This window comes from Oryx dammah, unplaced genomic scaffold (genome assembly GCF_014754425.2).
Source record: "Oryx dammah isolate SB20612 unplaced genomic scaffold, SCBI_Odam_1.1 HiC_scaffold_17, whole genome shotgun sequence".
Classification (NCBI taxonomy): Eukaryota; Metazoa; Chordata; class Mammalia; order Artiodactyla; family Bovidae; genus Oryx; species Oryx dammah.
Window position 1 is genome coordinate 76,737,162 of NW_024070201.1, and position 19,092 is coordinate 76,756,253.

The 19,092-nt window shown below is 37.8% G+C and overlaps 3 protein-coding genes across 3 annotated transcripts; all 3 read right to left on the bottom strand.

The window, feature by feature from the left end:
* Positions 1-3,804: 3,804 nt before the first annotated feature.
* Positions 3,805-4,730, bottom strand: LOC120877040 (olfactory receptor 8K3-like). Its single transcript, XM_040259341.1, is given in 2 exon segments — positions 3,805-4,229; positions 4,232-4,730. Coding segments are annotated over 2 exon segments (924 nt in total).
* A 3,476-nt stretch (positions 4,731-8,206) lies between these two features.
* Positions 8,207-9,154, bottom strand: LOC120877041 (olfactory receptor 8K3-like). Its single transcript, XM_040259342.1, has one exon. It carries the CDS (start codon positions 9,146-9,148, stop codon positions 8,207-8,209), a length of 942 nt encoding a protein of 313 aa, XP_040115276.1. The 5' UTR covers positions 9,149-9,154.
* Positions 9,155-15,988: 6,834 nt separating this feature from the next.
* LOC120875995 (olfactory receptor 8K3-like) lies at positions 15,989-19,092 on the bottom strand. Its single transcript, XM_040257724.1, is given in 3 exon segments — positions 15,989-16,884; positions 16,887-16,970; positions 19,083-19,092. Coding segments are annotated over 3 exon segments (990 nt in total).

The following is a 19,092-nucleotide window of genomic DNA, read 5'->3' on the forward strand; positions in this document are numbered from 1 at the left end:
AGATGGTGATTGCAGCCATGAAATTAAAAGATGCTTAGTCCTTGAAAGGAAAGTTATGACCAACCTAGACAGCATATTGAAAAGCAGAGACATTACTTTGCTGACTAAGGTCCCTCTAGTCAAGGCTATGGATTTTCCAGTGGTCATGTATGGATGTGAAAGTTGGACTGTGAAGAAAGCTGAGCACTGAAGAATTGATGCTCTTGAACTGTGGTGTTGGAGAAGACTCTCGAGAGTCCCTTGGACTTCAAGGAGATCCAACCAGTCCATTGTAAAGGAGATCATTCCCAGTGTTCTTTGGAAGGACTGATGCTAAAGTTGAAACTCCAATACTTTGGCCACCTCATGTGAAGAGTTGACTCATTGGAAAAGACTCTGATGCTGGGAGGGATTGCGGGCAGGAGGAGAAGGGGATGACGGAGGAGGAGATGGCTGTATGGCATCACCGAATCGATGGACATGAGTTTGGGTGAATCCAGGAGTTGGTGATGGAGAGGGAGGCCTGGCGTGCTGCGATTCATGGGGTTGCAAAGAGTCGGACACAACAGAGCTACTGAACTAAACTAAACTGATAACATAATTTTAATCGAAATGAATTTTGTTTATTCAAATTTATTTGACTGCATGAAAAATGTTAATAGTTTTTTTTAATATTTTTATTATAAATATTTATTTATATTTGGCTGTCTTGGTATTCATTGCGCATTCAGGCTTTCTGTAGTTGCAACAGATGGGAGCTTCGTTTTTATGAAACACAGGCCCTAGGTATTCTGGTTTCAATGATTGTGGCACAAGGCCTTATTATATCCAGAGTATGAGGGGTCTTCCACAACCAGGGATCAAACTTCTTAAGCACCGAACCATCAGAGAAGTACTGATCACATGCAAAATTTTAGTCCCTGACAGTGGATGAAGGAAAAAAACTTAGTCCCTCTATGACATAAATAAAAAACATTAATGTTTAAAAATACAGAAAGTAAACAGAAATGTGGAGAGATTTAAGAGCTTCTTGATGAAAGAGAGAGAGAACAGTAAAAAAAAGTTGGCTTAAAACTCAATGTTCAGAAAACTAAGATCATGGCATCCAGTCCCATAACTTCATGGCAAATAGATGGGGAAACAGTATTTTTGGGGGGGGGACCAAAATCACTGCAGATGGTGACTGCAGCCATGAAATTAAAAGATGCTTGCTCCTTGGAAGAAAAGCTATGACCTATCTAGACAGTACATTAAAAAGCAGAGGCATTACTTTTTCAACTAAGGTCCATCTAGTCAAAGCTATGTTTTTCCCCATAGTCATGTATGGATGTGAGAGTTGGACTATAAAGAGAGTTGAGTACCAAATATTTGATGCTTTTGAACTGTGGTGTTGAAGAAGACTCTTGAGAGTCCCTTGGACTGCAAGAAGATCCAACCAGCCCATCCTAAAGAAAATCAGTCCTGAATATTCAATGGAAGGACTGATGCTGAAGCTAAAACTCCAATACTTCGGCAACCTGATGTGAAGAGCCAACTCATTGGAAAAGACCCTGATGCTGGGAAAGATTGAAGGCAGGAGGAGAAGGGGATGACAGAGGATGAGATGGTTAGATGGCATCACTGACTCCATGGACATGAGTTTGAGTGAACTCTGGGAGTTAGTGATGGACAGGGAAGCCTGCTGTGCTGCAGTTCATGGGGTCACAAAGAGTTTGACATGACTGAGCAACTGAACTGAACCTGAATGGCAGTTTGGAGTAAATTAGTGCAGACATCATAATGTTTACATCAATTGTTACATGTCACGCCGTACTTTCACTTGAAATACAGCATAGACCAACTCATGGGACAGACACATTATTTCTTAGAAGAGGAACTATCAAATCAACACAGTGAGATAATGGATCCTTATCAACCTATAATGCACACTCAATCAATCAAATTAGGGAAAAAAAGCAACATGAAAGAGAAGCAACAAATATAATTTATCATACAGTGGACCTCTTATCCAAATATAGTTTGCATATGACCCTCATATGGTCAATTTGCAAAATGACTCTTCAGTTCAGTTCAGTCGATCAGTCGTGTCCAACTCTTTGCAACCCCATGAATCGCAGCACGCCAGGCCTCCCTGTCCATCACCAACTCCCGGAGTTCACTCAGACTCAACGTCCATCGAGTCAGTGATGCCATCCAATCATCTCATCCTCGGTCATCCCCTTCTCCTCCTGCCCCCAATCCCTCCCAGCATCAAAGTCTTTTCCAATGAGTCAACTCTTCGCATGAGGTGGCCAAAGTACTGGAGTTTCAGCTTTAGCATCATTCCTTCCAAAGAAATCCCAGGGCTGATCTCCTTCAGAATGGACTGGTTGGATCTCCTTGCAGTCCAAGGGACTTTCGAGAGTCTTCTCCAACACCACAGTTCAAAGGCATCAATTCTTCAGCACTCAGCCTTCTTCACAGTCCAACTCTCATATCCATACATGACCACAGGAAAAACCATAGCCTTGACTAGACGGACCTTAGTTGGCAAAGTAATGTCTCTGCTTTTGAATATGCTATCTAGGTTGCTCATAACTTTTCTTCCAAGGAGTAAACGTGTTTTAATTTCATGGCTGCAATCACCATCTGCAGTGATTTTGGAGTCCAAAAAAATAAAGTCTGACAGTGTTTCCACTGTTTCTCCATCTATTTCCCATGGAGTGATGGGACCAGATGCCATGATCTTCATTTTCTGAATGCTGAGCTTTAAGCCAACTTTTTCACTCTCTTATTTCACTTTCATCAACAGGCTTTTTAGTTCCTCTTCACTTTCGGCCATAAGGGTGGTGTCATCTGCATATCTGAGGTTACTGATATTTCTCCCGGCAATCTTGATTCCAGCTTGTGTTTCTTCCAGCCCAGCATTTCTCATGATGTACTCTGCATATAAGTTAAATAAGCAGGGTGACAATATACATCCTTGACGTACTCCTTTTCCTATTTGGAACCAGTCTGTTGTTCCATGTCCAGTTCTAACTGTTAGATAAGAACTATTTAAAATAATTTGTCTCTAAGAAATTTGTCTTAATTGATATATTCACAAGTATAGACAAAAAGTCTAAATAAGACAAAAACTGATGCTGTGCTGATCTGAGTTGCTTAAATGCCATGATGTTGAGTGAATAGGTTCTGTAGGACTCATATGTGGTAACAATAAAACTGAGGAGAAAAAACAGGACCCTAAGTTCCCCACGTGGAAGGAGGGTGTTTGAGCAAATTCATATGACTGTTGAGTTTAAGTCATCCCACTCCAAGGAGCTTGCTTGAAACCACAAATAAGTTTGCTCTTAACATGAACCATGAAAGAGTATGAACGATAAATCAAAATAAATATTAATAAACAAAAACCCACACAAGTACACAAGCACACAAAGATAACTTCAATGTTTATTCTAAAGTTTGAGAATACATTGAATCATTTAAATTCCCCTTTTGTACCTACCATTCTCTCTCTCCCCCATAACATGCCCACTCTCCTTGACTATTCCATGGTCTACAGCTCCTAATTCACTCTACTACATCCTAAAAATTGATTTAACTACTTTGCTTATGTTTCATTTCTTTTTCTCAGAAATGGCAAGGTTTTTTTTTTTCTTCTGTTTTTCTTACAGGAATGGATTTATAGCCCTTAGAAGTGTGACTGACACACAAAAGCCATTCTCTAAAATATGTGAACTCATTTATATTTGCTTTTTCTTCTGAAAGCACAGACAGCAAAGTATAAAGTCCTGAAACTAATTTACAGGAATCACATTGATAGTGATCTTTAAGAAAAAAAATATTTCATAATTTCACCCAAATCCTTTGTAGAGCATATTTTACATCTTTGTTCCTCAAACCGTAGATCAAGGGATTTAACGTCAGAATAACAAGGGTGTAAAACATAGATGCCACTTCATCAGTGTCAAAGGAGTGTCTGGACTCTGGTTGCACATACATACATAGTAAAGTCCCATAGAGCACAGTGACCACTGTCAGGCAGGACCCACAGCTAGCAAAAGCCTTGTGCCTGCCTTCAGCAGAGCTCATCCTGAGAATGGATCCAAGAATCAGAAGGTAAGGCACAAGGACTACCAGAAAGGAGACGATCAAATTAAAACTTGCTAAGATAAGAATAATCAATTGAATTTCATGTGTATTTGAACAGATCAAAGGTATCAAGGGGAGAGAGTCCCAGTAGAAATGTTTGATGACGCGGTAGCCACAGAGGATAAATTAAAAATCTTTACAGTGACTAGAAGAGACACAAATGTGCAGTAGACATAAGGAGTTGCTACCAGCACCCAGCACACCATTTTTGACATGACGACTGGGTAGAGCAGAAGGTGACAGACGGCCACATAGCGGTCATAGGGCATTGCTTCCAGAATAGTAAGTTCACGCATAATGAACAGAAGAAAGAAAGCTAGCAGTACTGTACAAAAATAATAGGAGATTTTATTTTGATCCGCAGCAAAATTTGTTAACATTTTGGGTCCTATGGTTGTTGAATAACCAACATCAGTAAGAGCCAGGTGCCTGAGAAAGAAGTACATGGGTGTCTGCAGCCTGGAGTCCCTCTCAGTGAGGATGACCATGCCCAAGTTGCCCACCACTGAGGTCACGGAGATGATGAGGAAGAGCCCAAACGGTGGAGCCTGCAGCTCAGGGCGGTCTGTGATTCCCATGAGGATGAATTCGCTCAGCACCGCTCTGTTGTGTTTTCCCATCTGGGCTTATCGGGAAATCTGTTCTTGACAGAGATATCAGCATAGTCATGTAGTACATTTAGGTAAATTTTTGGTATTATATATATCTACATTTACATTTTAAACTTTATTAATCCTCTGTGCCCTCTGCCTGGAAATAAAGCATAGATGTATAGAAATATTAACAGAAATGAAGATAGAAATACATGTGGAGATAGGGAAAGATGTGTAGCTTCCCAAGGGAGAAAATTTGCCCCCCAAAGAACATTAGATAATGCTTTGAACAATCTTGGTTTTCATCACTGCAGGACTTATACTACTGGCTTCTAATAGTTGAGATTTAGTGAGGCTTCTGAACATCCTACTAGATTAGGGTAGACCCAGTAAATAAGGATTATACAACCCAAAATGTAAGAGAACTAAGATTGGCGAACCCTGATATGTGTGTGCATATAGTCCATAGGGTAGCCAAGAGTCAGACACAGCTGAAGTGACTTAGCACACACACACACATAGATCCGTGCAAAGGCAAATAAAAAACAGAAAGGAAAAGAAATGATATACACTTTAGCTTCATTATGGGTGGGAATGTTTAGAAGCCCTCACTTTAAAACATATTTATGTGAAAGACTTTATGTCTACTGAATGCACAGGATGAAATGATGAACACACTTGCCTAATATTGGAAAGAGATCTGAAGTTAAAGAAATTCTATCAGATCATGTTAAACATAATTGGCTTTCGTATCAGAAAACATTTTGAGACGTGTGCATAGGCGGTGTAATCTGTTATATGTACATTTTTGGTACATACAAAGTAGTACTTTGGCAAATATAAGCTATATTAATCTCTTTATGCATGCATGCCTGCTCAGTCACTTGAGTTGTATCTGACTCTTCCCAACCCCATGCACCTTAGCCCACCTGCCTTCTCTGTCCACAGGGTTATTTAAGCAAGAATCCTGGAGTGGGTTTCCATGCCCTCCTCCAGGGGACTGACCCCTTGTCTCCTGCAGTGCAGGTGGACTTTTTACCACTGAGCCATAGGGGAAGCCCCTAATGTCTTTATATCCATCAGCAAAATCAACTATTTCTTGCAAGGTTGTTGGGAAGATAATTAAGAATGAAATCTTTCAGTATATTCAAGGAACCTGGAAACATCTTCATATGTCAGCAAATAGGACTTTCCTGTTATTTATTTTTCATTTCTTAAGAGAGACAGCAAGTTACCTAAAACAGATTGCTTTTACACATGTACATACAAATCGTTTGTGACTAAACTTTTTTTCGGGAGCATGATGATGAATAGATATTGTGTTTCCAGGTAGAGTCCTCAGTGCCCCCACCATGACCCAACTTGATGCCTACAAGGGGTGTAGAATCAATGCTATATTGCAAATCAACAGACAATCTAGATATTGCTAAAATATGGCACCACACAAAATATACTGTTTACCTGTAATGAAAACTCTGTCTTGGCTTTCTCATGTGCTTCATAAAATACATACTGTGAACCATTTATGGATTCTTCTCCACCCTTTGAGACTCTCCCTAAGGAGAGGCCAAGAAATTTCTTGATCGTCCCTGAAGCATTTGAAATTTTAACAGAAACAAGGGAGGAGATGTGGCTATTAGTAGTCTTGAGCAATTTGTGTTTCCCAATAGACTAGTCAGATTTATTTGTGTGCGTTTCATTTTCCTTTTTCTCGTAGTTGATGCTGCTGCTGCTGCTGCTAAGTCACTTCCATCATGTCCAACTCTGTTGCGACTCCATAGACAGCAGCCCATACCTAGGTTCGTATTAATTCTGTTCCTATGGTTCACCCTAATACAACTTCATAAGGATTTGGAGTAAGATATATTTTATCCATAGTACAAGCTCTTCGCTGTTCCTGTAGCTCTACAGTGATCTGCTTAAGTGGATGGCATAATGGACATGTATTAAGTCATTGTCTTATTTAAAATGTTTAAATGCACTAAACATAATAGTATGATGTTTCTAGATAAGATCATGTTTCCTTTTTCTTTTTTCTTTTTAAAACTCTAGGGGGAGGAATTAGCTACTTCTATTCTGTATTCTCATACCATACAGCAGCAGCATCATTTTATTACAGAATTCTCTTTCATTTGCTTTGTTGAACTCAACATTTTCACTACCACATGCAATACCCATTCTCATTTTTCTGTCTCAATTCACAGATTCTACTGTGCTTCATGTAAGGCTTGCATGATCAATATATTTTGCAGTATTGCCATATTTTGTGCACATATGTTTTACTGTGTCTACATATTATTGAGCAGTAAATTGCATGGTTGAATATAACTTGCTGATTATTTGTCATATACCATGATGTGACTTTTTTTTCTTCTTTATTCATTACAGTAAAAAATACATAAAGTTGTGGATCTTTTCCTTATTAATGCATATGTTTTTTTTTTTCATCCTCAGCTATCATGAACACTACTACAAAATGTAGGCCAATAAAAAACCTTGAGTTTGACATGTTAATATGTCATGAACAAATTATACATGATACACACACCACATATCTGCCTCTGTGAGTGTTCCTGTATAGGCAGAGATAGAGACAGGACTTCTGAGTTTTTATGCCAGGCTGATTTGAGAGTCCATACCGCAGATCATGGGAGAAGTGCTTGCTTTTTTCAAATGCCAAATTTTTAACAAAATATCACAGGGCATCACAAAGAAACACACAGAAATATCGCAAGGAAAATAGATCAATTCAAACAAACATACTCTCCCATATATAAACAAACTGAGGACATAAACAGAGGTAGAAAGTAATTTAAAGATAACCAAATCAAAAACTCAAAAGCTGAAAACATAACACTTGAATTAAAATTTTACTACCTGGTTTCACCAACAAATTAGAACAATCAGAAGTTAATAATCAGGGAATTAAACTCAAGTCATTTTAAAGTATTGAGTATGAGAAGTAAATAATAATAATAATAGTAATAATAATAAGTGAACAGAGACTAGAGGACTTAGACAACACCACTAAAAGAGTTTATTTAAAGAAATAATGAGCAAGAATTCCCCAAATTTGAAGACAGATACAAAAGTACAAATGCAAGAAACTAACACATATAAGTAGGGGAAAAAATTCCAGAGCTCACACAGAAACATATTATGATCAAATCGTGGCAATTAAGTCATTTAAATTTCCCTTCTGTACCTACTATTCTTCCTTACCCTCACACAGCATACACACAGTCCTGATTGCTCTGATGGTCTATTCTACTGTCCTCTAAAATATACTTATATACTTATATTTCATCACTTCTCAGAGATGGCAAAGGTTTTAGCCTTTTCCTTTTTGCCAATGTATTTATATCACTTAGAAGTGTGACTATCAAATAGAATACTCCAAATTCATGATGATCTTATATGTATTTACTTTTCCCTCTGAAAGTACCCACAGCAAGGTGGAAAGTACCTACACTAATTTGTAGGAATGACATTGACCGTGACCTTTAAGGAAAGATATTAGAAAGTTTTTTCCATGTCCTTTGTAGTGTGCATTTTACATCCTTGTTTCTTAAGCTATAGATCAAGGGATTCAACATGGGAATAACAAGGGTATAAAATATAGATGCCACTTTATCAGTGTCAAAGGAATGGCTGGACTCTGGTTGCACATACATGAATATCAAAGTCCCATAGAATATGGTGACCACTGTCAGATGGGACCCACAGGTGGAGAAAGCCTTCCGCCTACCTTCAGTAGAGTTCATCCTGAGAATAGCTGCGAGGATGAGTAGGTAAGACACAAGCACTATTAGAAGAGAGAAAATCAAATTAAATCCTGAGAAGACCAGGATAATTAATTCAATTTCGTGTGTGTTTGAACAAAGCAGTGATAATATGGGGAGACTATCACAGTAGAAATGACTGATGACATTATAGCCACAGAAGGATGAATTAAAAATGTTTACAGTAACTAGAAGAGAAACAAATGTGCTATAGAGGTAAGGGATTGCCACCAGTATCTGACACACCCTTTGTGACATGATGACCGTGTAAAGCAGGGGCTGACAGATGGCCACGTAGCGGTCATAGGACATTGTGGCCAGAATAAAAAGCTCACTAATAATGAACACGATGAAGAAAGCCAGCTGTGTGGCACACAAATGATAGGAAATTTTATTCTGATCCACAGCAAAATTTACCAACATTTTGGGTCCTACAGCTGTTGAATAACCCAGATCAGTAAGAGCCAGGTGCCTGAGAAAGAAGTACATGGGTGTCTGCAGCCTGGAGTCCACCTTAGTGAGGATGACCATGCCCACGTTGCCCACCACTGAGGTCACGTAGATGATGAGGAAGAGCCCAAACAATGGAGCCTGCAGCTCAGGGAGGTCTGTGATTCCCATGAGGATGAATTCCCTCAGCACTGTTCTGTTGTGTTCTTCCATTTTATCAGAAAACCTATTTTAATACAGACATCATATAGTCAATGATGTCATTAATGAAATTTAGTGATTTCTTTTAGTTTACATACATGACATAAATAAAATAAATTTAAATTATATTTTAAACACAAAGAAAAATTCTGCATCCTCTAAATAAAATGCACAAATTAAATAGAAATAAAAAAGAGAGGTAAATATACATTTGGAGAAAGAGAGAGACCTGTAGTTTTTCACTGGTGAAGATTAACCCCCCAAAGAACATGTAACAATATTTTGAAGCATTTTGGTTGTCAGCATTGGAGGAAGTTAGAAACCAGTGAGACCAGTATTTATCCTAATATATTAGGGCTGCCCCCAAAACAACAAGGGGGCTTCTCCAATGGCTTAGTGAGTAAAGAATCTGCTTGCAATGCAGGAGACTCAGAAGACATGCATTCAATCCCTGGGTTGGAAGATACCCTCGAGGAGGAAATGGCAACCCACTCCAGTATTCTTGCCAAGAAAATTCAATGGATACAATCTGTGGGGTCACAAAGTGTTTGACGTAGCAACAAGGAGTTATTCAGCCCCAAATACCAAAGGGCCAAGACTGACCAGAGTTAGTAGATGTGGGGATATAGATATGGATTGATATAAATATAGATGAGGGAAACATGTCTATAAAACTTTATAAGTTTTAGGTGCTGTTTTATAGGTGAAAGTAAACTTTTCTGTCATCTTTTTCTATAATGACCATCACACCATTATATTTACAAAATTACATACTACACATGCTAAACTTTACCTCATAAAAAATGAAACCCAAATTGCAATTATGTGTGGAAAGATTTAGAAGCCTTTATGTTAAAATAAGTTTATCTGAAAGCCCTTATGTCTACAGGGGGTGCAAGATGATAAAATTAATACATTTGACCAATATTGAACAGAGGTTTAAAAATAAGGGAGTTCTAACATATCATACTACACTGTTTTTTTATTATTCTTTTTTATACAAGGAAACATTCCATATAACATACATGGGTTGATATAATCTCTGTTACAGCTATACTTTTTGTATATGCAAATGAGTACCCTGGTAAATATGGTAGGTTATTTCAATCTCTTTCTTGCTGGGTTGTTGGGAAGATATGTGAGATTTAAACACTTAATTGCATTTATGTTATCTGAAAATACCCTTCAAATGTCTAATACATAGAGTTTTTGTGTGCATTTGCTTTTAATTTCTTAGTGGGAAAAGCACACTTACCTGAATTTGATTCTCCTTACACATGCACGTATAAATTATTTTTGTGTGACTCCTTTCTTGGGTGTATGATGGTGAATAGACTGAGGGCTGTGTTAGCCAGGAAACAGCCCTCAGTGCCCCCACTCTACTCGTGACCCCTCCCCATGACTGCAACTAGGACCATCAGTGAGCTCTTGCTCAAGGTATTTTAATCTGCTATATAACTTAAAATATGTAATATATATTTACTTAAAATGTAACATTTTTCTTCCTCCCCAACTGCATCTTCATTAAAACTGATATATACTGAATTATTTGTAACATGGACAGTATATTTAGCCAAGGAGAAACCAAGGTCACAATGAGGAAACTGAGCAACTCGAGAGACTGTGATGTAACTATAATTGGTTTTAGATAATGAAGTTTCATAAATACTTCCTTTGGATAAAAGGGTTCTCTATAGAAAAAGAAAAGTTTTTAAGTTATTATATATTACACAATATCATACTGAAAAAAAGTTAAGAAAGGATATACAAGCATACATCTGTATCTATGTATATATATTTATATGTATCATATATTTCCAGAATGTTATTTCATCTTCTTTCACATTAAGGCTGCAAATAGCATCCATACAACATTAAAAGCAGAGGTATGAGTACAGTGAATTAAAGATATATATGAATATTCCTTAAAAAATCATTCTTATCATGAATATTACTAAGAAAACAGAATGATACCAGAGTAGGATGTAGATTTTTTTAACATAAAATAATTGACTGAGGTTTGCAACACTGTACAGTATGTGGTGATCAAAACCATAGCCAAGAAAAAGAAATGCAAAAAGGCAAAATGGTTGTCTGAAGAGGCCTTACAAATAGCTGAGAATAGACTAGAAGCTAAAGACAGAGGAGAAAAGGAAAGACATAGCATGTGAATGCAGAGTTCCAGAGAATAGTAAGGACAGATAAGAGAGACTTCCTAAGTGATCAATGCAAAGAAATAGAGGAAAAGAATAGAATGGGAAAGACTAGAGATCTCTTCAAGAAAATTACAGATACTAAAGGGAGTATTTCATTCAAATATGGGCACAATAAAGGACAGAAATGTTATGGACCAAACAGAAGCAGAAAATATTAAGAAGAGCTAGCAAGAATACACAGAAGAACAAGGAAAAAAAAAAAAAACTCAATGACCCAGATAACCAAAATGGTGTGATCTCTCAAAATGCCAGCAAATTTGCAAAACTCAGCAGCGGCCGCAGGACTGGAAAAGGTCAGTTTTGATTCCAATACCAAAGAAAGGCAGTGCCAAAGAATGTTCAAACTACCACACAATTGCACTCATCTCACATGCAAGCAAAGAAATGCTCAAAATTCTCCAAGCTAGGATTCAACATTACATGAACCGAGAACTTCTAGATGTTCAAACTGAATTTAGAAAAGGCAGAGGAACCAGAGATCAAATTGCCAACATCCACTGGATCATAGAAAAAGCAAGAGAGTTCCAGAAGAACATCTACTTCTGCTTCATTGACTGTGCCAAAGCCTTTGGTTGTAGATCACAACAAACTGGAAAATTCTTAAAGAGACGGTAATACTAGACCAGCTGACCTGCCTCCTGAGAAACCCGTATGCAGGTCAGGAAGCAACCGTTGGAACCAGACATGGAACAAGGTGTCCTTTGCCAACAAAGGACTTTATAGTTAAAGCTATGGTTTTCCAGTGGTGATGCACATATGTGAGAGTTGGACCATAAGAAAGGCTGAGCACTGAAGCATTGACGCTTTTGAACTGTGGTGTTGGAGAAGACTCTTGAGAGTCCCTTGGATGGCAAGGAGACCCAGCCAGTCAGTCTTAAAGGATATAAATCCTGAATATTCATTGGAAGGACTGATGCTGAAGCTGAAGCTCCAATACTCTGGCCACCTCATGTGAAGAGCTGACTCATTAGAAAAGACCCTGATGTGGGAAAGATTGAAGGTGAGAGGAGAAGGGGACGACAGAAGATGAGATGGTTGGATGGCATCACCGACTCAATGGACATAAGTTTGAGCAGTCTCCAGTAGATGGTAGATGGCGAAGGACAGGGAGACCTGGCATGCTGCAGTCCATGGGGTTACAATGAGTCAGACATGATGGAGTGTAAACAACTAAAAGAAAAGCAATAGTGAGGGGAAAAAAAAAAAGTCATTTTTTTAATGTACTAATGCTTTACTAAAAATAAAATGAATAAGAATTAGAATTGATACTATTACAAGAAAAACAAGTATCAGGATTCTCTGTGAACTCTAGAAAAGTAAATAAAAATATAACATTCATAAAATTAGATTATGTATGTGTTGATTGGAAATCCACATTTATCTCATCAAATATGTTGCTTATAAGGTTTTGAACCTCTGATGTCTTAACTTATCCCCATATACATGATTTCTTATATCAGAAATATGGCACTACAAATAGGAAACCATGAAGTGACATAAATCTTTGTTTAGTTTGGTTATGAAAGGCTACAGCAAAAAAAGAAAAAAAGAAACTACACTGGTAAATGCTGATTTTCCTGTAAGGTAAGGGGGGGGGGGCATTGAAGAGAATTTTTTGTTTGTTTGTTTCACCAGCTTTAGAATTGTATGAAATGTGTGAAATTACTTTTCCATAGTTTACCACCTGTGCTGATCTCCTGATTATTATTTTTAGAAGTATACTCTAATACATTATGTGTTTTTTGTCCAGTTCCACTGGAAACTGAACTTGCTGGATTGCAGATTCACTGTAACACTGGGTACTCAAAATTCCTAGCCTCCAAAAATTTCTTTTCACATCACAATGCAAGATGGAAAGCCCTGCTTTTGCTCATCAAAAGATCAGAAACATTCCCATGAATATATTGATTTAATTATTCATTCAAAACACAATATTTTGAGAAGGCAATAAGATCCCGGAGTCACTAACTGACAAAGGACTTGGAAGAACACCCAACCAGAAATTGACCACCAGCAGCTTTGTAATTCTGACTTTTTTATTTTTTTTAATTCCTGAATCTTCAGGTTTTCTTGTCCCACAGTTTTGTCCTTTCTTATTCATACAATTAAGCATTGATAGAAAACATCTGTTGCTATTGTTCCGTGCCTAAGTCATGTCAGTCTCTTTGTGACCCCATGGACTGCAGCCCACCAGGCCTCCAAAGAGCAAATAATATGACAGTGGTATTTCAAAGATGCCCCTTAGCATTTGTGAAAATATTTGAACAGTTATAGGCAGGGAAAGGGACACAGTTCTATTCTGCTCATACATTATCAATAGAAAGTTGTACATGGAAAAGAGCCGAATATCCTCATGTTTTGCTGTGGTTTGTCATGGAATAAAACTGCTATCTTGCAAACATCACCAAAGCTATCCATCTATTGTTAAAATAAGGCACCACATGAAATATGCTATTTACCTGTAATGAAACCTCTGTTTGACTTTCTCATGTGCTTTGCAACACAAATAGTGAGAACAATTTATGCATTTTTCTCTCCCTCTCTGACTCTCCCTGAGGAGTTGCCAAGCAATTTCTTGACTGTCCCTGAAGCGTTAAAATATAACAGAATGCAAATAATGAGGTGTATTTGTTAATAATCCAGAGCAGTTTGTATGTACCTGTAAATAAGTTACATATATTGGTTTTCTATTTTTTACCCTCTATTAATGTTCTCTTTTTTCCTGCTTTGATGGTAAATTTCTGTATCCATTTGGCTAGGCTGTGGTGCCCAATTGTTTAGTTAAATATCAGTCTAGTGTCACTGTGAAAATTATTCTTTTTAAAATTTTTGTTAACTTTTGAATGAATAGACTTTCAGTACAGCCAGTTGCTCCTCAAAATATAGGTGGGCTTCATCTAATCAGTGGAAAGTCTTCAAAACCAATACTGAGGTCCTTTAAAGGAAAAAGTGTCTGTCTCTAGACATTATGTAAGTAATTAAATAAACTGAAAGTAACAATGTGTCATGTAGATTTTATATACATACATAAAGGACAGGGAGCTATATTTAATATCCTGTAATAAACCATAACAGAGATATATATATATATATATGCTGCTAAGTCACTTCAGTCATGTCCGACTCTATGCAACCCCATGGACTGCAGCCCACCAGGCTCCTCCATCCATGGGCTTCTCCAGGCAAGAGTACTGGAGTGGGGTGCTATTGCCTTCTAGTCTTCATCTATTTCCAAGTTCCAAATCGATCCCTCCCCCCACTTTCCACTTTGGGAACCATGAGTTTTTTCCATGCCTCTGAGTTTATTTCTATTCTGTTGCTAAGTCAGTTTGTAGCATTGCTTTTAGATTCCACATGTAAGCGATATCATGGGGTATTTGTTGTCCTCTTTCTGACTTCACTTGGTATGACAGGCTCTAAATGTGTCAGTATTGGTACAAGTGGCACTACTTCACTCTATTTTTATGGCTGAAGAGCATTTCATCATGGACGTACACACATCTTTATCTGTCCATCCCTCAGTGGACAGGTGTCTTCCATGTCTTGGCTATTGTTAATGGTGCTTCTATGAACCTTGAGGTTCGTGTATCTTTTTGAATTGCTCTTCTCCATATATGTGCTCAGAAGTGGGATTGCTGGGTCATGTGGCAACTTTAGTCTGCACAGGGACCTCCATGCTGTCTTCCATAGTGGGGATGGCCATTCAGTCGCTAAGTCGTGCCCGACTCTTGCGACCCCATAGTGGCAGCACCAAGTTATATTTCCACCAACAGTGTAGGATTCCCCCTTCTTCATACCCTCTCTGGCATATACTATTTGTAGACTTTTTAAATGATAGTCATTCTGAACAGTAGAAAGTGATATCTTACTGTAGTTTTGATTTGCATTTCTCTAATAATTATTAAAGTTGTGCATCTTTTTATATGCTTATTGGCCATTTATATATCTTTTTGGAGAAATGTCTATTTAGATCTTCTGCTCATTTTTTGACTGGGAGCAGTCTTCCCCTAAATATACATATATTCCGTTCACTCAAATTCTCAAGAGTTTATTTAAGCATCATTCTTACACAAGGCCACCTGACAACTTTAACCAAAATTTAAGCTCTATCCTGGCTATTTCCTCTTTTTCATTTTAACATTGCTCAACAACATCAATCATACTATACAGCTCACTTTTCATTCTGCAAATTGTCTGTATTTTCTCTAAGCCTCATGAAGAATGAGTCTGGATTGTTAAAAAGCCAATGCATGTTTAATTTCTTGAGCAAACCATTTATGTAGTATTTATCAGCCATTCTTTTTTGTACCTTTTACTCCGCTAGCACTAAAGAAAAACTGTGAATGTACTACACATTATCTGGTTTATAAAAATAAGTGTTTTAAAGAAGAGACACATAATAGGTCACCCATGAGAACACGTGAGAATGGCAGATGAGGGCCTGAAACTAGGCATGGGTGAATATCTGAGCAGGGATAGGTCATCTGTTAATGATATGTTTTCTTTCAGAGTAATGAATAGTTTTCTTTATTTCTATGCTTCTCGTACATCAATTCGTGTTCATCTGATAGAGGGAAATTTACAAGGCTTAAACAGCACCAATAATAGTATACATTCACTAATATATTGCCCATTGTTAGCATACCCTTGAGTGAATTTTAAATAGTATATTTGCACATATTTTCCAGTTTCTAGACAGGGCATTTTTCACCTCTTTGTCCCTCAAACTGTAGATCACTGGATTCAGCATGGGTATTACCAAAGTATAGAATAAAGATGCCATTTTATCAGTATCAAAGGAATCACTGGATTTGAGCTGCACGTACATAAAGAAGAGAGTACCATAGAATAAGACATTCACTGTCAAATGAGATCCACAGGTGGAGAAAGCCTTGTGTCTGCTTTCTGCCGAGTTCATCCTGAAGATGGCGACAAGGATCAAGATATAGGACACGAGAACTATCAGAAGAGATGAAACCAAATTAAAAATTGAAAAAATCAGAATTATCCATTTAATTTCACGTGTGTCTGAACAGAGCAAATATATCAAGGGCAGGCTATCACAATGGAAATGCTTAATGACATCATGACCACAAAACAACGAAATAACCATTTTTATGATGGGCAGAGGAGACACAAAGAGGCTGTACAGATAGGGAATGGCCACTAGTGTGTGATGCAACCTTTGTGACATGATGCTTGTGTAGAGCAGAGGGTTACAGATGGCCACGTAGCGGTCATAGGCCATAGCAGACAGAATGAAAATTTCACTGGTGATAAACCTGCTGAAGAAAGTGAGTTGAGTAGCACACCAAGGATAAGAGATTGTACGTTGATCTATGGCAAAATTTACTAGCATTTTGGGTCCTACAGCTGTTGAGTAACCAAGATCAGTAAAAGCCAGGTGTCTGAGGAAAAAGTACACAGTTGTGTGTATCCTGGAGTCTATCCTGGTGAGAATGATCAAGCCCAGGTTACCCCCCACCGAGGCCATGTAAACAGCGAGGAAGAGTCCAAAGGAAGGCGCCCCGTAGGGAGATCGGTGATTCCTACGAGGATGAATTCATTCAGCATCGTCAGATTGTGTTTGTCCAGCCAGGCCCTTCGGGAAACATAAACTGGAAATAAATATAAAAATAATGATTAACCTCCATGAGCTATGATGAGATTATCATTGTAATAAGTGGTTAAAATCTTAAATCTTATGTTTATGGTTTGTTAATTTAATTGGCAGCTCAGTTCTCTCTCTCCCAAGTCACTTAGCTCCTGACAGGTGTCTTAGACATGACACATAAACAGTACAAGAAAAAACAAAAATAAGTAATTTGACTTTATCTAAATGAAAATGAAAACAAAGTTTTGTCTGTCGAAGGACATTCTCAAAGTATTAAAAAACGTGAACCTCACAATGGAAAAAGTTGGGAATCATATGTCTGATGTGTCTAATACATTAAATATACAAAACACTTTTATAATTCAACAATAGAAAAAAACACCCAAATTAAAAGCAGACGAAGGATGTGACCAGAAATTTCTCACGGGAGATATACAAATGGCCAAAAATCACCTGAAAATATGTACGAAACACAACGCACAAGGGTGAGCATTGGACCTTCACTGCATACACTAAGTGCAGAGGTTAGAGAAGCTAAATCATTTCTAATCCTTCTCCCCCATCCCCCTCCGCTGGTGCCACCAACTGTACCTTTCAACAATAAATGCATAACAGTAAATGTAATCTACAAAGAGAGATCAAAAATATGCATTTATGCCCATCATAAAAATGGTTATTTCGTCATTTTGTGGTCATGATATCATTAAGCATCAAAGTAATTTTTGAGAGAGAATAAAGTGAGTTTTGGAAAAAGCTATTAAATAAATAAAGAATGGAAAATAACCTTAATTTTAAGCAAAATATACATTCCCGCTTCATAATTTTGAAAGGACTGTCCTGTGAGTAAATCTGTATTTGTACAGATTTTCTTTTTCATTCCAATCTCCATTAGATGTGCAGTTAGTCATTTAAGAGATGATTTGAAAGCCTCAAAGATTTGTAGGTGGGAGGGAGTGAGAGTCCTCTGACTAATTACATATTATGGTGTGATGAAGTCACAATGTAGTGAAATGGATGCTTTAATATTTTATTTTGACCTCACCCTTAGCAAAAAATAAAAAATGATGAATTTCAAATGGCATTGATCCTTGCAATAATATGGATAAATCTGGGAAACCCATAGTATATTAGTAGTTTGTCACTCAGTCATCTCCAACTCTTTGTGACCCCATGGACTGTAGCCCACCAGGCTCCTCCCTCCATGGGATTCTCCAGGGAAGAGAACTGGAGTGGGTTGCCATTTCCTTCTCCAGGGGATCTTCCCGACCCAGGAATTGAACCCGCGTCTCTCGCATTCCAGGCAGACGCTTTACCCTCTGAGCCACCAAGGAAGCCCCCATAGTATATTAAAGCAGATAAACTACAAGGACTATAAACACATTGATATAATGCCTTTAATTCAGACATAGCTGGAAAACACTGTGGGAATCTGTCATTATTTGGTGTTAAAATTTTGAAATAAATTCCATTTATATCAAATCTATATCATATTTATATACCATTTTGTATCATATGATATCAAGTAACATATTTCACATCTTCATTAAGGGTCCAAGTATAATCATGAAAATCGTAAAAGGTGGAGTTTCTTAATAATATTAACTCCCTTTCCAAGGGTTACATTTTTTTTTTCACTATTCAAAGATTACAAGCCTATAACATCAAACTAAATGTGTATCATTCATCAAAAAACATAATAAAGATGTGTGTTGTTGTTCAGTCACCCATGGTTACTGACTCTTTGCAAGCCCATGGACTGCAGCACGCCAGGCGTCCCTGTCCTTCACCATCTCCCAAAGTTTACTCAAGATCATGTCCATTGCATCAGTGATGCCATCCAGCCGTCTCTCATCTTCTGATGCCCTCTTCTCCTTCTGCCCTCACTCTTTTCCAGCATCAGGGACTTTTCCATTGAGTCATTTGTATGCATCAGATGACCGAAATACTGGAGCTTCAGCTTCAGCATCAGGCCTCACAATGAGTATTCAGTTGATTTCCCTTAAGATTGCGTGGTTTGATCTTACTGTCCAAGGGACTCTCAGGAGTCTTCTCCAACACCACAGTTCTAAGGCATCAATTCTTTGGTGTTTTGTCTTCTTTACTATTCAGCTCTTACAGCCATACAT